General features: G+C 55.9%; 1 protein-coding gene across 1 annotated transcript in view; it reads right to left on the bottom strand.

Annotated features, from left to right (window-relative positions):
* Nucleotides 1–19,118, bottom strand: part of PRDM16 (PR/SET domain 16) — a 185,077-nt gene extending 165,959 nt beyond the window's left edge. The window contains exon 1 of the mRNA XM_088533730.1: nt 18,618–19,118. Within this exon, the coding sequence (XP_088389856.1) occupies nt 18,618–18,654 (37 nt within the window). The 5' untranslated portion in view covers nt 18,655–19,118. The remainder of the gene's footprint in view (nt 1–18,617) is intronic.
* Between the last annotated feature and the right edge of the window lie 2,849 nt (nt 19,119–21,967).

The raw sequence follows: 21,967 nt of genomic DNA, 5'->3' as shown, positions 1-21,967 counted from the left end.
CCTGCGGGGGTAACGCTGCCAGCTGCGCTCCGTCAGCTAACGCTCTGTTTCGGGTTTATTTTGCTGTTACCACCACAGTGGGTCAACAACGCCCTGCTCCGGTGCGTCTGTCCCGAGCGGCCTTCCCGGGGCCGCGCTCCGGCCGCACCGCGACCGCCGCAGCACCGCGCGCGGCACGGCCTGCGTCGAGAGCAGCAACGAGGGACGGGGACACCCGTCCAGGGCCACGCGGGAGCTCGAACAAACCCAGAGCTGGTCCCAGACATCCTCAATCCCAGGCCACCCCGTCAGGCCTAATAGCTTGCCTTTTCCTTAGCGACTCCCGGACATCCTAAGTTCCCCAGGTGCCAGCAGTGGCAGTGGCCAGCACAGATACAGTCCTTGCCACCTCACAGGATTTGCTATTTGTAAGGCAGATGAGAAATCCATAGGCATTTCCATGTTCCAACTGATAAGAAGATAAAAAAAAAAAGGAGTTAAATAAACAGACCAAGTCTCCTCCACTGCATCGTGCCTGGAAAAGCCAAGTGCCATCCACTCGGAGGGCTTCTCTCAGCCTCCACGCTACGTCCCCAGCTTTGCCATGTACCTACAATACAAACCCCGTGCATTTTGCTCTCCTTGTGCATGTGCAACCTCCGCTGAACGGAGGCTAAGCAGCTCGCCCTTCCTCAGGTACCAGCTCTCCTCGCTGCTGCTCATCGCTTGTTTTCCCTTATTCTCCCCCATTCCTGTTCTAACAGCTCTGCAGATGGAAACAAGTGCCTTGCAGGCAGTGCACACAGCTATCCTAGCGATGGGAAGCAACCAGGAGCAAAACCAGGCCAAAAGCCTTCAGCAGCACCAACAAAAACCAGACAAAAATCAAATCCTCCGTGCCACGATTTGCATTAAAAAAAAGTCAAAGTGTTTATCCTGGCAATGCTATAGCTTTTTCTCCCTGAACTTTGTAAAACTTCATCCCCAAACGGACTCACTTCTACATTATCTGACATTTCCTCATTAGCTTCTTTCCTTTCCCTCTTTTCTTTGCAAAAAGGCCCTTCAGTCTAACCATGCCAGAAGTCTCTGAAAATTGACAGATCTTACATCTCCAGCTCATTTTCTAATGAGCTTGGACATCAGGACTGATTAGTGTAACAAAGAAGTCATGAAGGAAATAAAAGGAACATGAAGACACCTTGAAGAGGGGAAAGAGAGCAAGTCAAACATGTTGGGAAAAGGTCCGGCCTTTTTAACCTTCTTGAATCGTTCTGACAAAGACACTTCACCAGGGACACTCGCCAGGTACCCAACTTTGTGTGCACAAAATGTGGCCCGTTTCACCCTTTCTCCCCGGCGTTAGCCCAGCTCGAGCAGCCCCTCATGGAGGCAGCTCTTGGCCAGCAGCTCCTGCGCCCGCTGGCTGCAGGACGGTGGGGACGTGGTGGGGACGTGGTGGGGACGTGAGGGGACGCGGTGGGGATGCGGCGCATCGCGGGGCTGCGCGGCCCGCGACAACCCGGCCGAGCAGAACTGCCCGGCTCTGCTACAGCGACTGCTGCTTCCTGACAGCAAAAAGGGAAGAGCGGCAGGTTCCCCTGCAGGGCTCGCCTCTCTAGGTGCGCTTCATTTCATCTGCATTACATTCAATACTACTTTTGTCATCTTTATTCAGCTTTTAAGGAGCTCCCTTCCCCTATGCCCTGCAATGGTACCTGAGCTACGTAAATTCTCACAATTTTCTTGAGGATAGAACATTTTCAGGGGAGAACTGGCAAAAAGCACCTATTGCCCAGCTGTACAGGTCCTGTGGGTGGAAATACCCATTTGTGTCTTCCCTTTTACCTACAGAAAAACAAATTATAATCATGTGGGGTGAAGGATACGAGGAGCTGCACCTCTTTGCTAAAAGAAAAAGGGCAATCAATCTCACCTCTTCTACTAGAGCTTTCAAGGTAAATAATAATAATAATAATAATTAATTGCTGATCTAAAAGTAGTATGCTTGAAATTAAATGCAGCAGCTTTGAGGGTCCGAAGCTAACACTGCAGACCCATAGGTATTAAAATAATGTTAAGTGTACCACAGAAATGCCCTCCCCCTTCCCACTTCTTATTTTCTGTGCCCTTTTGACCCCACACACTCCAGGGGCTTTTCCCCCGTTTTCTCCTCTTGCATCTGTCCATATCCTGCACCCTCCCTATCCCTTGATCTTCTATTACTTCTGTCCCCGTCTCGGCGAGTCCTGCAACGCCCTGGGCACAGCGCTGCCCTCCACTCCTCGCCACCCCATCTTGGCTACACCAAATATTACAACATAAAATCCACCTCCATCGCTGTAAACCCTTTCAGGCCATCCTTTGGGAAACACGTGCAATAAAGTTGCATGGCTCCAAACAGGGAGCACGCGCGGCGCGGGCGCGCACCGACGGGAGCTGCAGACCCGCGCGCAGCGGCGCTGCCCTCCAGACGCACTTTGCTCCTTTTCCTTCCTCTCTTGCAGGTCTTGCACTTTTGGAGAACTTGAGGCAGCAGCGCTGATGCAGGAGATGCTCAACGAGATAAGCCCAAAGGGGAGAAAACCAAGAATGCTGCTGGAATAGGCCGGTATTTCTAGGATGAAAACTGCTTGAATTCATCTAACTAGGAAAGACAGATTTGCAGGTAACGAAGGCAAAAGCGTTGTCCAAAAATACTAGAGGGAAGTCAGTACAAGTGAGAAAATGGTCAGAAACGCCAATATAATCAGAGTAGTAACATTTTCCAGCCTAAACGGGGAAAAAGCGTGCCCAGCCGCTCCGGTATCACACGAAGCGTTTGCACCCTCACTTTATCACGCGCGTGGTAACCGACAGGGCCTTGGCAGCTTCCTCGCACTCGAACTCCACCGAGCGCGGCGCCGCAGCGCGGAGCACGACGCTGCCATCGCATCCCGTGGGAAGCCTCCCCGAACAGCCAGGCCTTCCCTCTGCTCCCGCCCGCGTTCCCGGGAGCCAGAGGGACATCGACCGCCCAAGGGGACCGCAGCGGCCGCGGTGCCGCTTCTGCTCAGGAGCTTCTGGGGAAGGAGCCCGTCCGCCCCGGCACCGCTCTGCTCTCAGCGGGAGCTGGAGGCTGCTCCTGCCCCCGAGCGCGTTGGGGAACCTCTTAACCGGCACTGCAGCTCGGAAGCGCTCAGCACACGGGAATGCCCCCGGGATGGCCCTTCCAAGCCCGTGTCCGTGTCCCGGGAAGGGCCGCGCTGGGAGGACGCCCGGCCCCGGGCGGCAGCCGCCCCCTTGCCGGGATTCGCGCACGGGTTTAGGTTACAGAGCAGCAAAACGCCCTCCCGGCCCTTCCCTTTCAACCCTGCTTCCCAACAAGACCCAGTCCCTAATCACCAACCGAGAACAGCAGAACAAGATGCATTCTAATCCTCCTCCTTTAAACGTTTCCAATGAAATTGAATTCAGGGATACTGCGCTAGGGGCTTGCCCACCGCTCGCAGCAGAGACACGGGAGAAATGAGCTGGCTTTAAAATGAAACAGGTTTCTCTTCTGAGCGACTGAAAGTTACAGGATGTTGGTAGTGAACCAATTAAAACACATCTTAAAATGATAAATATAAACCAAATGTACATTATCAGCATGTTTGGCCCTTTGTTTCATGGTTCTATTTTGTATCTGCTTATTGTAATCACATGTGTTTTCAAGGGGAGGGAGAAAACCAAATCATTTTAGGAAATAATAAATACAGAATTCAGCCAGGGAAACAAGAGAGAACCGAATTTATGCAAACTTAATACCAGCCAGGCCTTCCAACGGCTTGTGAGAAGGAGCCCCAGCATTCCTGGGCCAGGAACCCTCTATTTTTTTCCTTTACCCAAAGCATGAGCTTTTAAAAAATATTTTTAAACGGAGAGGTTGCACAGAAGAAAGTTTGCACAATTTTTTCATTATTTCAGACTGCAGATAAATAGCTACATAGTCCTGTGCTTAGCAGAAGGAAGTACTGAAAATCTTCCCTGCTTCTCCTCGATTCATGGTTTATAAGGTGGTATTTATAAATACGTTGGTAGTGGGTTAAGCTGCAGAGAAAGGAGAATATTAAGGAGAGGAAAAGGAAAGCGCTCCAAGCCTGGGAGTGTCCAAAGGAGGGACGGTCCCGGGAGGGCTCCCGGCACGGGACAACCCGGGGCCGCCACCGCAGCGAGCGGCGGCTTCGCGGGGGGACGGGGGACACGGGAAGATTCGTCCCCGCGCCAGGGCGGCCGCATCCTGCGCCAGGAAGGCCGGGAGAAGACTCCGGAGGGTGGGGGGAATGACGGTAATACTGATACTATCAAAGCAAAATGGTGGCACTGGAATGACCTCTTGGAACTCCAGCCTTGGATTCGTGCCCAGGAAGAGATTCGCTAAGAAGGGCCAGCCCTGCGGAGGAGCCACCGCATCCACGTGCGGAGGAGCAAGCCCGGAGCTCGGGTCCATGAACCCCCTCACACATCCACGCGCAGCAGAAAGGAGAGGGGAAGTCTCTGGGTTCGGGTTAACAGGTCAAACCAGAGCGCTGGTGATTCGGGAGAACTGCGAGACGGGACCCCGCGGCCGTGACCACGGGGCCTCGCGAGGCTCCTGTGCCCTCTGCTCGCGGCCGCGGCCCCCTTGGGGGACAATCCCGGCTCCGTTAGGGAATGGGGACCCTGCGGACACTGCTCCGGCTCCAGGGACAATCCCGGCTCCATTAGGGAATGGGGACCCTGCGGACGCCGCTCCGGCTCCAGGGACAATCCCGGCTCCGTTAGGGAATGGGGGCCCTGCGGACACTGCTCCAGCTCCAGGGACAATCCCGGCTCCGTTAGGGAACGGGGACCCCGCGGACGCCACTCCGGCTCCAGGACGCACGATGGGGTCACGCTCTTCTCGTGTCCAAGGTACAACCAAAGCGAAGGCCCCGGCACACCGAAGGCACCGTCACCAACGTGCCCTGATTGAACAAGGCCGGATCGCCCAGTTCCATACACAGCCCTCCATTTAAACTGTAAAGAAGCCGTCTTCGCTGCTGCCCTGACAGCTTGTCTCCTTTTCTCATTACCTACTGTAAGCTGTAAGGTACTGCACAGTTAATATTCCAAGCTGTTTCTGTTTTCAACATCCTAGGCGGGATCTTATATCCAGAGCACCAGACGGCATATGGAGTTCAGCTCTCTAAGCCTTAGGGTAAAACTCCTCGGAGCAGCGCGGGGCCGCTGGAGACGTTGTAAAAAGGGAATTTTGCGAGGTAGGGTTCCAGGAGCCGCGCGCGGCGGTTACCGGCAGCGCAAACGAGCCGTGCGCCGGCGCAGCGCGTGGATACAGTAACAGCAATCCGCTTGCGGGGCCAATTCCAGATGTATTTCTGCTCAGTTTTTAATTCAGAAATTTTGTGGCACAGAGCGATTTAACAATGCACTTTTAATGACCCTATATATATATCTTCTGTTTCATTTTTATTTACCTTAGCAGCATACTAAAATGTAGCCAGCATAATTCAGTTTTTTACATTATATTTTAATTAGTATTTTTATATCTAAAAGACAAAGACACTACTCAGTACAAACACACATCTACTGTGCTGCATTTCCCAAGGCATATAACTTAATACCCAGAGCACCAAGGCTCTCCATCAAAATTAATATTCCCGAGTCCATCTGGCAGCGGCGTTTAGGGCCGGCGTCAGGGCAGAACCACGTTTGATGTCCTTGAAGGAGGGCCCGGGGCTCTGCAAACTCGAGAGCCCGCGTGCAGCACCAGGGCCTTGGGGAAAGCAGCCCAGGGCAGGCGGGTCCGAGACGCCCACGATTAATTTTATCTGCAAAACCGGAACGCGTTGCAAAAATCAACGCTCCCAGCGCCTCTTCCTCCCTTTTGGGAAGTGCTCTGGGGGGAGAGGGGTAGTCGGGCATCCCGGAGCTCGCCCTGCTCCTGCTCTGGGTTTTCCAAGCCCGGGCTGCCCGGTTTGCTCCCCGTGTCCATGGGTCTGGGCACTGTTTCCAAGCATTCCCAGCACCTTCCTTACTGCTCCCCAGGAATGGGTGCAAACGCCTGGCAAAGGAGAGGGAGCCGCGAGCAGAGCACTCGCCCCAGGACTTGAACTAACCATAACATCACACAGTGGAATAACGCTGCTAGGAATATATAAAATACGCGCCGGCATTAGAAGTTTAAACACCGTAAATCTTTAGCGTGCCATTTACTGGGCTGAGGAGGTGGCAGAAACAACATTCTGAAGTGGAAGGAGAGAAGAAAAGAAAACGGAGCGGAGGCCAGAGAGCAGCGAAACCGCCAGGGCCTTGGCCCGCGAGGAGCCTCGAAAGCAGCGCCGGGCTGAGCTCCCCGCAGCGCCGCACGCGCCGGCCCCGGGAAACGCACCGGAGCGGGCAGGAACGCGGGAAAACACCGGGGCAAAACCGGCGGCAAAGGAAACAACGACCCTACGCACAAATAAAGGCCTCGGAACTTAACATACAGCCCCCATCCCTTTATCCTGTTGAAACACCATCACGAACCAGTGGTTGTGAATGGGAAAACTATGCAGGGAGCGGGGGCAAAATTGCCGGTTATAAGACCTGATCCAGCACTTGCCCATTCCCAGTGCAAAGCCAACGCTCAAGCCCAAATTCCTCCCAATGTGTTGTCTGCTTTCAGGCTGGAGCTCTGCTAAAATACCGGGTCCGAGGTCCTACACACACTATTACCAGCCCATCACTCCCAGGCTCTGCACTGCGTTTTGTAAATTGAGTATTTAAATGCACATCATAGGAGAATATTAAAACTACCAACTGCAACACTGAAAACTCAGTCCAAAGCACATATCAGTTATCTGGAGGGCTGCTGCTGAGGAATAATGCCTTTATGGGGGTTTTGTTTAACTGGATGAACCTATAACCAACTCAATGAATTAAGCATCTTGTTTAGCTCTTTGGAGCTGCTAATTCCTACCGAACCCCAGGTCCGTCTGCTCTCGGAGCCCCATCCCCGCGGCTCCCACGGCAGCTCCGGGAGCGGGAGCATCGTGTGCGAGGAGGCAGGCGAGGGCAGAGCCGGGCGCCACGAGCCCTCCCAGCGGATCATCCGCGTTCATCCACAGGGCATTTCCCACGCAAAGCAACCTGTGCAGCTGCAATGCTGAACAGCCTCCATTGCCAGCTGAAACTGCAAAGTTTTCTAGCTTTTGTAACTTCGAGTCAGCTCATTAACATTACTTAGACATCATTTTTATAGCTGAATTATACTATGTTTATACTGTGGAATTCCATTACTTAATTGCTTCACTACTGGAAATTTCAGTGGGGTTCTCCTTTTTCGCATAAATCTTGAGAATAAACATGTTTCTGTATTTCTTTTACGTAATTAAGTGCATATTTCATAAAAATAGCCAACACAGACAAATTAAGCAAAGCATCATTTGTTTAATCAAACGGGAAACTCATGCTGCATGTAAATAGGCAAACTTCAAAAGCTTTGGCATTTGCTTCTGGTAAGTGCCGGAGAGCGGGTATTCCTCCGGATTATCTAAATCTGGTCGGCCTACAGAAAAGCTGCACTGGGAAGCGGTCGCACACGGAGCGTCCCCGCAGCAGCGAGGACACCAGAGCGGGAGCCAGGTCCCTGTAGAGCACCAGGAGCGGATCCGCGGGAGCCAGGTCCCTGCAGAGCACCGGGAGCGGATCCACGGGATCCGGGGAGCCAGGTCCCTGCAGAGCACCGGGAGCGGATCCACGGGATCCGGGGAGCCAGGTCCCTGCAGAGCACCGGGAGCGGATCCACGGGATCCGGGGAGCCAGGTCCCTGCAGAGCACCGGGAGCGGATCCACGGGATCCGGGGAGCCAGGTCCCTGCAGAGCACCGGGAGCGGATCCACGGGATCCGGGGAGCCAGGTCCCTGCAGAGCACCGGGAGCGGATCCGCGGGATCCGGGGAGCCAGGTCCCTGCAGAGCACCGGGAGCGGATCCACGGGATCCAGGTCCCTGCAGAGCACCGGGAGCGGATCCGCGGGATCCAGGGAGCCAGGTCCCTGCAGAGCACCGGGAGTGGATCCACGTTCCGAGCAGGGCAGCAGCGTGCGGGGAAGGAAGCTGCACATGGCAGCCCCTCCAACGCGGCAGGATGGCTGCACCAGTCTATTTTATCAAGCAATCCTAGCCAGGATCGTGCCTTACCCCCGTCCTCTCCCCATCTGCTACGGCCAGGTCGACTCACCCCACAAGTCACCTGCAAGAGCCTCTCTGAGCACCGTGTGATTCAGGCACCGCAAGAGCTCGGTCCTCCCGCGTCCCGGCGGGGACTTCACACCCCAGCACTCCACTGCTGCTAACGTGGAGGAGCTCTGCCCCTTGCCATAACCAAAGATGATCCCAACTAGAATTAAAGACATCAAAAACGGATGGAACAAAACCCCAAAGCCTCCTTTAAACCCAGCTCTCACATTCTTACAGAGGGAGACTTAGCACAGGAGCTACTTTTCGGTTCACGAAAGCAGGACATGTTACCTGGCTCAAGCATTTTGCTGCAACAACAGAACAAGATCTATTTTCCACGGCAGTCTGCCTCAAGGATATGGGATCCCCCTCAAAAAAGGGAAAATTTTGTATAACAGAGTGCTGTAATATCTCAAGTAGTCCCTAACCTGCCTTTACTAAAAACACGACTACATAGTACCTTTTAAAAAGAACATGACATACAATAAAACTTTTATTTCCAGCAGAGCAGGCTGCTTCCTACACATCTGTGCAGCAACCAGCACCACGGAGCTGGGCAGGGGGTCCCCCTTCCTGCCTGGCACACGGCTGCAGGGAAACACCGATACGTCTGCAGCTCCAGGAATGTCCAGCGTGTTGGCACGGGGACGCCTTTAATCCCATGTGTGAAGTCCTGTCCCCTCAAAAGACCTTCCCCGTGCAGAAACCAAGGGCCATGTAACGTAGCTAGTGGCAGTGGCTTTCAAAGCAAACCCAGAAATATTATTCCATTTTCTGGTGAATAAAAGTATTGAGGATTCTTTGTGAGGGGAAAGCGAGGCTGGATTCTTTATCCCGGCGCGCTCCGCTCACAAAGCGGTGCTCTGTGCGGAGGGCCAAGGAGGGGCTCCCAGGAGATCCCGCAGAATCCAGCCCCAGGTAATGGACCCCTCGCACGGGCCCGTCAGCCTCCTCCGCGTCTCCCTTTGAACGGGGAGAGTCTGCCAGGGCCGCGGAGCAACCCAAAACCGCGGCTGAAGGGAGAGCAGAGGCAGGAGTCGTTATCAAAGGACACGCGGATTCCGCATCAAAGCGCCCGCCGAGAAGCCCCGCGGGGATCCCGAGGAGCTCGGGAAGGAGCAGCAGCTCCCGGGAGCTCGGCAAAACCTCCCGGAGGGGAAGGTTGGTCCTCCAGGGGCGGGAAGGCCAAAGCCCGTGGGCAGCGCTAGCCATATCCCGCATTTCCACAGGGAGCCTCCTTTATACCCACCCATTCACACATACACACATGTGTACGTGTACAAAGACCCCTTTGGGCAGGAGGCGACCACAGCAAGATGGAGCATGCTTAGATTAACTTCTCATCTGCCCTTTACATTTAATTTCTCAGCTGAAGCAAACGCAAGTTCTCACTTCCCAACGTGTTTCCATGAAGGATGCAAGCACTCGGTGTGAGGAACAAGGAGTTTCAGGAGCAAAGCAAGCGCTCAGGCAAGGGGCTGCGCTCACCAAGCAAACGGGATTTTAGGACAGCCATGTGCAAAGCCGGTGTTCTAAAGCATTATCTTTGGGCAGGAAACAAGCCAGACTTTCATACATACAATTTAGAGCTTTCCTAATACCTTTAAGTGGGAGGAAAAAATGTAATCTGTTTTGATAACTCCTGACATTAAACAGTGATAAATAATTAAAGGCATTTAACTGTTTCATTAACTAAAGACAGATAGGGGGAGCTGCATAGATAGAATATAGATCAAAAAGATTAAGACTGGCTGTAAATTCCCCTGATGTTTTATGACACCATTTGTATTCTGTCACTCACTAGCTTTATGTATAGTCCAAGCTGTGAACTGAATACCCCATTCAGAAAGCCACTCACTCTGCATGTTATTGCAATTTAATATTTTCACACACAGACACATCATTATCTTGGAACCTGACACTGCAAGGAGAATTCTGTAATTTTTCAAGAGTGCCTTTTTCTTCCTCTAATGTGAGGACTGAGGCACAAGATAGATCTAAATGACCGCTCTTTCTTTTCACATATTCAGTCTTTAGATAGATACACCAGCAGGTAGGTATTTGCCTGTGTTTTTATGGCTTCTCCTCCCTTCAAATGGGCATGGATGTAATTCCACTGAAGAACTGAAAAGAAGGGTAAGAATCGGCCGCTCCTCCAAGGAGAGCCCCTCACGCCGTTCCCGCGGAGGCGCAGAGCGGATCCCTGCGCGCCGCGCGGAGCCTTCGCTCCGTGAACCACCCTGGGAGCGGGATCAGCCCCCGCGCTCCAAGGGGCAGCGAAACCTCCTCCCCGCGGCTGCTCCAGAGGCAGCGGGCACCCTCGCAGCTCTTCCCATTGCAGGTTAAGGGCACATTCAGCTGTCAGCATTTTGAAGGGCAGACCGGCACCCTCGAGGGACAAAGGCAAAGCCAACCCCACCAGTGGGACAGGCAGCTCTTCCGCCCCACACCTGGTAGCTAATCCTTAACGAGCACCACAAAGACTCCAGCGTAAGGAAAATCCTCACGCATGGGCAGCGTCCCTGTCCCAAGGAGTTCAGCGCCGCGGGGCCTGCTCCAAGAGGCTGCCGTGGAGCCGCGCGGGTGTGAGCCAGGCCGCAGCGCCCGGCCACGGGGACAGGGCCCTGCACGGGGCTCTGCCACCGGGGACCAGGACGGCCCAGGGAGCAGCCGAGCGCCAGCCCCGAGCAGCCTGGCGAGCCGGGCGGCCGAGCGCCGGCCGCGCTGCGTTCCCCTCGGGAACGCCTGCTGCCCGCGTTGAGCCGGGCGGCCGAGCGCCGCGTTCCCATGGGGAACGCCTGCTGCCTGCGCCGAGCCATGGCTCACCCAAGGTGTGCGGCCAGGGGCTTCGTGAGGAGACAACGGAGGGCTCCAAAGCACAGATGCTCCAGAAACCCCTTTCGCTCCCCTGTATCAGGGCACCGGTGCCTGCAGCGAGCACAGGGCACCTCCTCCAACACAGGGTGAAGGGGACAGCGCTCCAAGCTGACTGAGGCAGTTTGAAAGAAACAGCTACTGCCCATCAAAAAATGTATAGACTTGGGGGTATTTGTCCAACACGCAATTCTCCTGCGGAGCTATGAGCAGGGCTATTGCACACATCAATATTTGGGTAACGCGCTGGCTGCTGGATCGTATGAGAAGCTTCCCAATGATGACCAGGGGCTACACACGTGAATATCTGCACCAACCCTTTGTGTGTTCTTTCAGGAAGCGGAGATGCACACCCACAGCACTGCTGAACAACTACACAAAATTGCCATTTTATCTGGAACAGAAGTTAAACAGAAATAGGAAAACTTAAAGAGGAAATGAAATGCAAACTATGAAACACGCAGGTCTTTAATGCCTGCACTGCCCTCCTCTCTGCTCGTCCCACAGCTTGCACAGAACCCAGAAGCAAGATTCCTGGGCTGTATTTAACAAGTTGCTAGCAGTTTTGTCCCCTTTAACCAGCGAGCATAACCTCCAACAATAAACTATTTGAGGAAGCGCTAGAATTTGCCTGAAGGGCCACAACTGCAGATATTCTACTTATCTGGGCCATCACATGTCCTCTAAAGTCTGAGCAAACACCAGTAGCTGCTCAGGCATTTCCTTAAGGACTTGTCCCCGAGATTAACTTGGGTTTCCTAATGGCTCCCCTTCAGCTGCCAGGACTAACAAACCTGCTAGAAACACGTTACTCATTAACAGACGCCGCTGTCACGAGCCGAGGATGCGGGACTAAACTCTGTCCTCGCCTTTCTCCGAACAAATACCCGAAGAGTGTTTTAGCAGGGAAAATTTAAGAACTCCCAGAGTAACAAAGACCTGGTTTTTATTCGCTGTATCTGGGATATATGAGCAGAATTATTTCTGAGCAAAAACCCTTTCAAAGTTTTCCATGAGGCATCAGCTGCTTTTTAAATACAGCTACTGTGCCATGTAGGGATTTAAATGTATTTTATTCCTATGCGATAATTCTAAAATAAAATATATGATCACTTGCTAGTTTGTGTCCTTTGTTTCACATTCATGTTATAAAATATAAATGAAACCAGCCCTTTTCTATAAACAGAAAAAATAGGAAAGCAATTTTATGATAATATGCGAACTTTGAGGACAGCCATTTAAAAAATTAGTTTACATGATTGAGCCCAAAAGGCCCATTCACTGGGGAATAAAAAACACCTAATATTATCCTGAAAAGAAAGGAAAGAAAAAGCCAGATTGCACGTAAACAAAAGCAATTTTCATAAGCATCTGAGCAGGAAGAAAAGATTTTAGTAAAATCTGAAATAGTTGCAAAATGAGGAAAAAAAAAAAAAGCTCCGCTGCAGGGAATTCGGCAGAGGTCCCTGGCGGCCGCGGAGGCGCCCGGGCTGGCGGCAGGTCCCGCGGCCCCGCACAGGCACCGGGAGCTGCCGGGGAGCGCGGCCGCTTCCCCGGCCGCAGGGCTGCTCCGAGGAGGAGGAGGAGGAGGAGGAAGAGGAGGAGGAGGAGGGGGAGAGCAGCCGCCCAGCCGCGCTGCTCCGCGGCCCTGCAAAGGGGCACAGGCCGTCCCGAAACACAGCGAGGGGTCAAACACGCCGGGGTGGGGGCATGGATCCTTCCCTAAGGTACGGTGGGGGGAACATTTCTCCACTGCAGGGTCGATCCGCGGATGCTGAAAGTGCATCCCTTAAAGCAGCTACATACCAGTATTTGCACATTTTATGCACATACACAGAAAATCTCGTGGGTCACATCCTCAGCTGGTGAAAATTAGTTTCATCGATGTTGATGCCGATTTACATGAGTTGAAAATCTGGCTTCTCATAAAACCCCAAGCGCTATCAGTTGAGCTCAGTTTTAACAGCGGAATTAGACACACGTGCTCTGTGCAATGGGATGCACTGACAGAACACGCAGCTCAACACGGACCACAGGTACCTGCATGAGACACGTACATAGTAGCAGAGGGTCCAGGGGAGCTCGGGGGCTGAATGAGGGCACCTGAACACCAGCTCTCCCCAGAGAGCTGCCTGCAGACACGGTGCCAAGACAGACACCAAGTACCCAGCTCTGACCCCCTGTTTGCGCTCAGAGCGCCCCAGGAGGCACCGCGCTACTCGGCCAGGCCATGCCTGGCTCGAGCCGCCGCTCCAAGGACCCGCGGATCACACGGAAGCGGTTCCGGGAGGAGGCCGGGAGGGCCGCGCGGGCGCCCCGCGCCGGGAGCCGCTCGGAGCCGCGGCGGTGACGGCGGCTCCGCTCCGGCCTCCGAAGCGCCGCTGCAAACACCCGGGCACGTTCCAAACAGGATTGCAAATTATTTTAACGGTGTGTTTGCAGAGGGTTATAAAAACAGCTATGATATTTTTGCCTTGGATTCTAGGATTACTAGTGTGACAGCTAACGCAGTAATGATTTGTTTCAAATGCCAGTGTTTAAGCTGTATAAAGCTGATTTTATACATTTTTCCAGTAGGCCGCATTGTAGTTAATGAAATTAAACACACCAATCGCATTTGTCCCCAGGGGATGAGGAACTGAACACACCACTAGTTTATTTTTTTATTAAAATAAATTGCAGCCAGCAAGATGGACTAATTGCATACAGAATTGAAAAAGAAACATTCCACTGACATAATTAAGCCAATTTCCATGGACAAAAATAGTTATAGTGGATATAAAATAAGCAGAGCATTCACTGCAGTTTGACTTCTCCTCACCCTCTATTTTTTGTTCCGAACATTAACTATTAAACAAATACGTGTCTCAAACGGGCTGACAGCATTATCTAGTAATGATGGCTAAATTGGTGACAACGCCGGTGTCGGGCATTGTGTCCCGCGCGCTGCTCGGCCAAGGAAAACAGGCCGGGAGAGACGGCCCCGCGCAAGGCAGGCGCCGCACGGACGCACCCGAGCGGTGCCCAGGTGCCCACGGAGGCTCCATCCCACAGGGAACGTCCCCGGGACAGCGCTGGGCCCAGGGAACGCGGCCAGCGCAAGGAGTCGCCGGGGCCTCCGCGCCAGGATGCGCTTTGATCCCCGAGGACGGGCTTCGCATTAACCCTACCTACAAGGGCCGAACACAACACAGCTCTTTCCACAGGGCAAGTTCTTCCCAGCTGCATCAAGAAAAATGTGTTTGCTTTTTTTCCCCCCCCTCCTCATTGAGGGTATGAGTATGCAGAAGCACGAAGGAGTACACTCGTTCCAGGGATAAAGGGCATATTTCATTTTTATTAGCAAGGAGGGCCACATCATTCACTGGAGGAAAAGGAGAAAAAACCCTCTTCAGGACAGGGACACTCTGTTACAGATTTGGACACTACCTAATGCACAACCTACTGCAATAAAAAAAATAAACAGCCCTGAGTATGTAGTGGTGATGCACGAAAATCCATTAGGAAAATAAAAGAAATAATAAGGTCATAGATCTTTTCCACTGCAGCATCCCTGACCTGCAATTCCTCCAGAAAAGCAGGGCACATTTAAGCTCAGAAAACACAGCAGTAATTTGGTGCTGACGCCGCGCGGCACCGACGCATCAACAGGCTGGTACCACGAGCGGGGACAAACGTATTTGCACGTAACCTTCAGACGTCTTTGTCCCTCGTGCCGACGGCCGTGGGCCATGCGCACGGTTCTTGCCATGACGGTACTTACCCTGCGAGATTAAAAATAATATTTTGGGGGAAGAAACAGGCACAAACAGTTTTATTCGGCGGCTACGACTCGGATCCTTTCAGTTTGCATTCAGAACCGCAGGAGTTTATCAATAATCACTAGCTGGAAAAAAATAAACATTCCCAGTAATACTCGAGTAGCCGTAAAGTGTGGACACAAAGCAGAAATGTGCCCTGGCCGGCGAGCACACACGTTCCCGCGTGTTGTCACCCCAAAGCCGTAGCAAAGGGCTGCTTGTAAACGCGGTTGTTTTGCTTCCACTAAACAATTTCGCATACCAGAAGTTACTGCAACGGGGGGAAAAAATACAAGCTCAAGAAACAATAAACAGGGAGCACAGATTTTACAGTAGAAAGGCAAAACCAAGCCTGGAGAAAGGGGAAAAAAAAAAAAAAAAAAAAAGAATTCTTTTCCTGCTCCTGTGATCCTGCCCCAGGAGCACGGGGGATCCTCGGGCACATTCTGCCTCCCCTTCCCCAGCTCTCCTGCAGAATTAACAACAGGTTCCCCACGAGAACGGCAGCTGCTGGGACTTGCCGCATTAGTGTTTGCAAACTTGGAGGCCTTTGCCTCTGAAGCACCATATTAAACATGGCAGAGCTTTCATAAAATATATAAGCCCTAATAACCCCTGCTGCAGTAACAACGCTGCTGCCGCCCGCTCGCCAGGGCCCCGGCCGCGAGGGGCTCGGGGCGCTCGGCCGCGGTGCCCGCTCCGCTCCGCGGGCAGGTGCAGCCGCCCGCGCGGCTCCCGCTCCCGCAGCGGCGCCTCCGCGCACGGAGCCGGGACGCGCTCACGGCGACGGCGGCACCGAGGCGCAGAACCCGCGCGAGCGGCCACCCCAAGCAGGAACGCAGTGCCAAGGGGGCACCGGCTCAGATTTTTTTTTTTTTTTTGAGGGGGGAATAGGGGAAATAGAAGAGTAATTCTTTGCTCTTATTGACAGCAATTTTTTCTCAGCACGTTTTTAATATCAAATGTTAAAAATACACCAGTTCTAATTCTTCCTCTTATTAAACACCCTATCTACCATTGCTTCTTCTGGGCTTTATACTGCAGTTCCAAACAAGACTTAAAAATAAAAAAGCTTCATTTGTCACAAAACAAGCACAAAGTTTTCAAAGGCAGTCACTGCATTTCTGTACACGGGATGCAGGTTGGCGAGGGCAGTGCCTGGGTTTTACTGCATCTTAGAGACCCCTGAACATGCAGTATCCATTCGAGAACAGCACATCCACACATGCATGTTTTATACCTGTACCATGCTTTAAAAGCACGCAAGAACTGCGGGAAATGGGAATACCACAGCACTCCAAAGCGCTTTATACACTTGCACACACAGCTCCCCGCGCTACCCACACGTGGATAAAACGTCACGCGCTCTGCACACACGTCCGAGCAGGGACTTCACTGCGGGCACAAACTGCCCCCCGTTTGCAGGTCGCGCGGAGCCCACGGACACCCGGGACCCGCGGCCCGTGCGGCAGGGATGAGCGCGCTGCGCTGCCCGAGCGAGCCCAGACACCGAGCGGGGCTTGCAGGCTGCTTTTGCAGAAGCTGGGTTGGTTTTTTTTCTTCTTAAGACTAAACTGATTTTAAATCCCTGGAAGTTTTTGTTGAAGCGCTAATTACACATTGCCTTAATTAAAGGATCACCCCCCGTTCGGGCTCCCTAATTGCCTAATTGAACAGATCCGGGGCAGGCGGCAGCCCCACTCCGCACCTGCAGAGCAGCCGCGCACGGCAGCCCGCGGACCGGGAAAAGGAGGCAGCAGGATCGGGGGAAACAAAACAAAAAATAAAAACAAACAAACAAAAAAAGACAACGCGAACAAAAGCAACTCCCTTAAAAATAATTAAAAATAATGAAGAAAACGAAAATACGCGAACAAAAAGCCGAAGCCTCCCCAGGCTGCGGGCATTTCCCTGGCGCGGCGGCGGGGCCGCCCGGCCGGCGCAAACGGCGCTTCCAGCGGCGGCTTCTCCGGAGCGGCCCTAAGGGCCCCTCCGCGCGGCGCGGGGCCAGAACCTCAACTCGGCCCCGTTCGGGCCCGCACGGACGGGCTGCGCGGGCCGGGCGGCACCGCCGCGGGTCTCGTTTTCCGAGCGGGACGAGGCCGCCCGCGCCGCGCTCACCTGCGAGCCCCGGCCCGGCCGAACCGCGAGCCGGGACCCGGGGCGGCCTCGTCTCGCCCTGCGCTCGGGCCCGGCAGCCTCGCGGCTGCTCCGGTCCCGGAATCGGCAGCGCTCGGGGCGCCCGGGCCGGCGCTGCCGGAGCCGCCGCTCCGCGGGACACCCGGCGGCAGCTGCAGCGGGGGCTGCGTCGCCGCAAGGAGCAGAGCGGAGCGTGTCCCGCGCCCGGGCTGCTCTGGGGACGGGGAAACCTGAGCCGAGAACGAGCTGCGAGCCCCCAAGAAGCCCTCGCCGAAGCGCCACAAGCCGCCGGGCCGCGGGTTGTACCGAGCGCCCGGCGTCACCAGAGCCGCTCGGGAGCCCCGGGCCGAGCGGGGGCTCCGCGCCAGGCGCAGAGGCTGCGGCGGGAAGGCCCGGCTGGGGGGGAAGCGGGGCTCGCCCTGGCCCGTTCCGGGAAGGGGCGCCCCGCGCTCACGTTTATTGGGATATAAAACCGGCGCGAGCCGCGGGCAGAGCGGCGCCCGGGGCGCTGCGGCCGCTGCCGCTCACGCCAAGGGCAAAACTCCCAGCGCGGCGAAAAACGAAAGCGAGTGCCCGGCCCGGCGGGGTCCCGGCCGGCCCCGCAGCGGGGACCCGCGCCGGCCCCGCGCCCACGTGCGCGCCGGGGGGTGGGAGGTCCTCGGCCCCGGCCTCACCTGCGGAGCCGCCACGCGAGGGATTTACGCGCGGGAGGCGAGTGCGGAGCCCCACGCGACGGCCCCGTCCGCGGCGCAGAGCGTCGAGGTCCCCCCGAAGGGCGAGCGGGGACCCCGCGCGGGGAGGGCGAAAGAGAAACCGCGCTCGGGAGCGCGGAGCGGCCGCGCAGCGGCCCCCGCGGTGCCGGGACACCGGGGCGCTTCCCCGCCCGGGCCCGCTCGGCTCCTCCGAAAATCCACAAAACTACCCGAACAGAAGGAACGAAGGAAGAAGGGAAGAAAAAGGGTCCGGGGGAAGACGGAGGAAAATGTGCGCAAGAGTTAAGAGATGCAATTCCACCCCCCCAAGTAAATTTTAAAAAATTAAAAATTAAAGACACTCCCCCACACTCCCCTCCCCCAGACCTTCTTAACCCCCAGCTGGGACACCCGAGCTGCGGCCACGATCTTCCCTCTGGACCTGCGAATCCAAAAGCCCTCACTGAGAACGGTTCCATTTGCTACAACTCTCTTCCTTCCCTCTCCTCGATAATTATTCCCCGACTAAAGGGTTTCTTTTTTCCCCTTTTTCTTTTTTCCGTTCGTCTCCGTCTGTTTCCCTCTCCCCCTCTCTGCACTGTTAAGTCTCCTTGGAGCTCGCAGGCAGATGCCAAACGCAGACCTCTAGCGCCCACTATTTCAAAAGCCAGGAATATTATTTCACAAGACTTGGAACGACTCAATAAAAAAAAAAAAAAAAGGCAAAGTTGCTATCCCCTTTCGTCAACTTCGCGCTAACTTTCGCTTTTCTCCCCCGGCCGCCGGCCCCGCGCGCGTCGCCCCGGCCCGCGGCGCCCCACGCGGTTCTGCTCTGCGCGGAGCGCGGTCCCCGCGCGGCCCCGCGCCGTCCCGCGGGCAGCGGCTCGCGCGGGCGCCGCGGGCAGCACCTACTTTTGGGCAGCTTCCTGGCCCGCGCCTTGGACCTCATGGTGGCGGCCGGCGGCTGCGGCTCCTGCGCCTCGCGCCCGGGAGCAGCCGCGCACTCTCCTCATCTCCCGAGCATTGTCAGTTTGGACACCTTCGCACATGCGCACAGAGCCTTCAATCTGACACCCTCGCCGGGGCCAAAAAAACTTTCCAACGTATTCATCATCAGCAGCGCCTTTTTTTTTTTTTTTTTTTGTCCTATCCTCTTCTTCAGACCACTTATCTCTCCCCCCTCCTCTCTCCCGGCACCATCAGAGCCTTCCCCTGATCTGCCCCTTTAAGAAAAATCAGCCCTCTCCGCTCCTGCCCCTCCGCACACTGACCTTACACACTGGACAATATTTAAGGATCAAGGTGCCATCCCATAAAAAGGTGATTATTATTATTATTGCTAAATAACAACGCCGTGGAGGGAGTTCGTTAATGGGACTCATTTTGCAACTGCACTTATTTAAATTTGCTTTTGCTTTTCATTCCAAACTGGTTTCCGCGATTCTTCAGGGAGAGTTTCTCTTTTCATTCCTTTTTTTTTTTTTTAATTTGTTGTTAACCCCTTTGCTTCGCTCGTGCCCTTGGGCGCTGCGGCCGGGCTCCCTGCGTTCCGCGGCCGCCCCGTCCCGCGCAGCCCCCGGGGTGCCGCGCAGGTAGCGGGAGGAGCGGGAGCCCGCGCAAAGCGCGCGGTGATGGAGGCGCTGCGCGGAGCGCGGGGGAAGCTCCGCGCGGACGCCGGGTCAGACGGTCACGGAGGAAGGTGAAGGGCGGATTGAACGGGAGAAGGTGAAGGATTTAACGGGAGCAACGCGCAGCTCCCCGCGCACACGGCGCGCGGGTTCCGCGGGGTCCCCGCTGGAAGCGCCGCTGCCCCGCGCGCGGAGCGGGGCCGGGGGGCCCGGACGCTGCTCCCGGCCGGGGGAGCGAGAGGCCCCGGAGCCCTGGGCACCGCGCAGAGCCCGCGGAGCCGCAGGTGGCCGCCCGGGGCGCGCAGCCCCCGGCCTCGCCACGGGCGCTGCCCACGGCAGCGGCGGCTGCGCGGGCGCGCAGCGGTTCGGCGGCCGCGAAGGGGGCTCGGGGCAGCGGGAAAGCCGCGCAGGGGAGCGGACCCGAGCAAAGCGCGCGGAGGCGGCCGCTGCCCTCGCGGGGCGCTTCTCCCCTCGCCCGGCTCTCGCTCCGCGCCCTAGCGCGGGGCCGCGGCCGCCTCGGGCCGCTCGAGCCCCGCGGAGGCTCCGCCACCTGCCCGCGCCGGGGACACGGCCCCAGCCCCCGCGCGCCCCGCGCTCTCCCCGCTCCACGAGGGCGCGTTAGAGCCCGCGGGGCCGGCGCAGAGGCCGCTCCGCAGCCCCGGGCAGCGCGGGCCGAGGACGGGGCCCGGAGGGGCCGCTGCGCAACTCAGGGCTGAACATTAAAAGGGCCGGGGGCAGCTCCGCACCCGCGGGGGCAGCTGAGGACACGAGGGGGTCTCGCGGAGAGCCCAAACGCGGCTTGTTCGCACGCTCTCTTGTTTAATAAATATTTTGTTTTTACTCGAGCGCTTTTCAGCAGCTTCTGGAAGAACAACGAACAGCGCTTTTTTTTTTCCTCCTCTCCTCCTCTCTCTCCCCTCTTTTTCCTCTTCCTTAAGAACCATGCAGAGGAAAAATGTTTTCTGCACAAAACGCTCGCAGTTTGGGTCATTTTCACCAATCCCGCCGATCCCCTAAAAAGCAGAATAGAGGGAAGGGGGGCAGGAACGGGGCCCAGGCACCGCCAAACCCCGCGGCTCTGGCTGCCCCCAGAACAAGTCTCGGCATCGAAACCTTTTATCAACGTTTTATTCTCATTTCCAGGTGAAAGCTCCGGCTTCCCGGCCCGAAAGCAGAGCACATAATTCGCCATTTAAGATTTTCAAAAAAGACGTGTTCAGCTCTAATAATTCCTTCAAATTCGTTACCGCTCTGCCCGTGCCGGGTAAGGGCAAAACGCGAGTGCCGAAACGGGAGCGCGCACGAGGAAACCATCCCCGCGTGGACGCGCAGACACCGTGAGCGGTGCTCGAGCTGTGACACTTGTCACTAACCCCGCGCCGGTCCGCGGGGCGCGAACAGCCGCTTTCAGCACGACGATGCCTCCGCAGCGGGCGGAACGAGGGAGCTGAGCCCCGAGCGCCGAGGGGAGCGCCCTGCCCGCCCAGAGGCTGCGGCGAGGGCCGCAGGAAGCCGAGCCCGGCGCCCCGCGCTGTGTCCCCGCGCCCGCCCCGTCCCGGGGCTGTGTCCCCGCGTCCCCGTCCCCCCCGCCACGCCACACAAGCTCTTCCGCGCTGGCGCTGCCCGCAGACGCTGCTCGGGCGCCCTCCTCGAGGCCGCCCCGCGCACGCGGAGCGCGGGAAGCGGCTCCGCGGAGCTGCCTCTCCCCGGGGACGGCGACACCGGCTTGGGCCGCCCGCGGGGCTCGCGCACCCGGTCACCCCGCGCAGGGAGCACGCGGGGGAGGCCGCGCTCCCACCGGCGGCCGCAGCCGAGCGCACTGCATAATTATTAGCTATTAATTGAGTTCAAGACCTTTTACGGCTGTAGGAAATGAGGAGCCCGACCACTAATCCCGCGCAGGGGCCGCGCGCGGCCCGAGCCGGGGAAAAGCCGCGGGGGCCGCCGGGCCCGGCCAGAGCGTCAACGAAAACGGGTCATTGGGTGACACTGCGGCGACTTCCAGCAGCCCCGCGGCCCCGGCGAGCGCGGCCTGTTCGGGGCTCCCCCCGCCCCGCCACGAAATTTTCATTTTGTTCATTTATTTTCACAAAGCGCCGCTCACGCGTCTGCAACAGATTATTCAAATAAAACATTACGGAGCTTTTTCCCCTTCGCTCTTTAGAATTACTTTTCTGAAGAGCTTTAACAGCGCAGCCTTCCCCAAGTCCTAATTAACACTTTTTTTTTTTTTTGCTAGTAAACAGGAAAAAAAATAATAAAAAATAATAAAAATGCCCCCCGCTCCTTTTCGTTTAAACTCAGCCGTGCCTGTCACAAATATTCACAGGTAGATTTGAGACGAAGCTGTTTTTGGCTGATAAATCCGAGCCGTTCGTGTGCAGGGGAGCACGGGCCGAGGCGGCAGGAGCCGCCCCGCACACGGGATCCCGGGGCCGCAAAAGCCGCCGGAAAAGCCGCTCCTTCCATCGCACTTGTTCTCCCCCCCCCGCCTTTTTTTTTTTTTTTTTTTTAAATCTTCAGAGAAGCAGGAGCTGGGGATATGAAACTCCTTTGGGAAACGCGATAAAGCGCGGAGAGCCGGTGCCAGCCCGATCCCGATTAACCACTATTTTTTTTTTTTTTTTAAGGTGC

This window comes from Tinamus guttatus, unplaced genomic scaffold, assembly GCF_059628265.1.
Source record: "Tinamus guttatus ecotype Peru unplaced genomic scaffold, ASM5962826v1 Tinamus_guttatus_pri_ptg000515l, whole genome shotgun sequence".
NCBI classification, from domain to species: domain Eukaryota; kingdom Metazoa; phylum Chordata; class Aves; order Tinamiformes; family Tinamidae; genus Tinamus; species Tinamus guttatus.
Note: the sequence above shows the minus strand (reverse complement) of the source record. Positions and strands in the feature narration are given on the sequence as shown.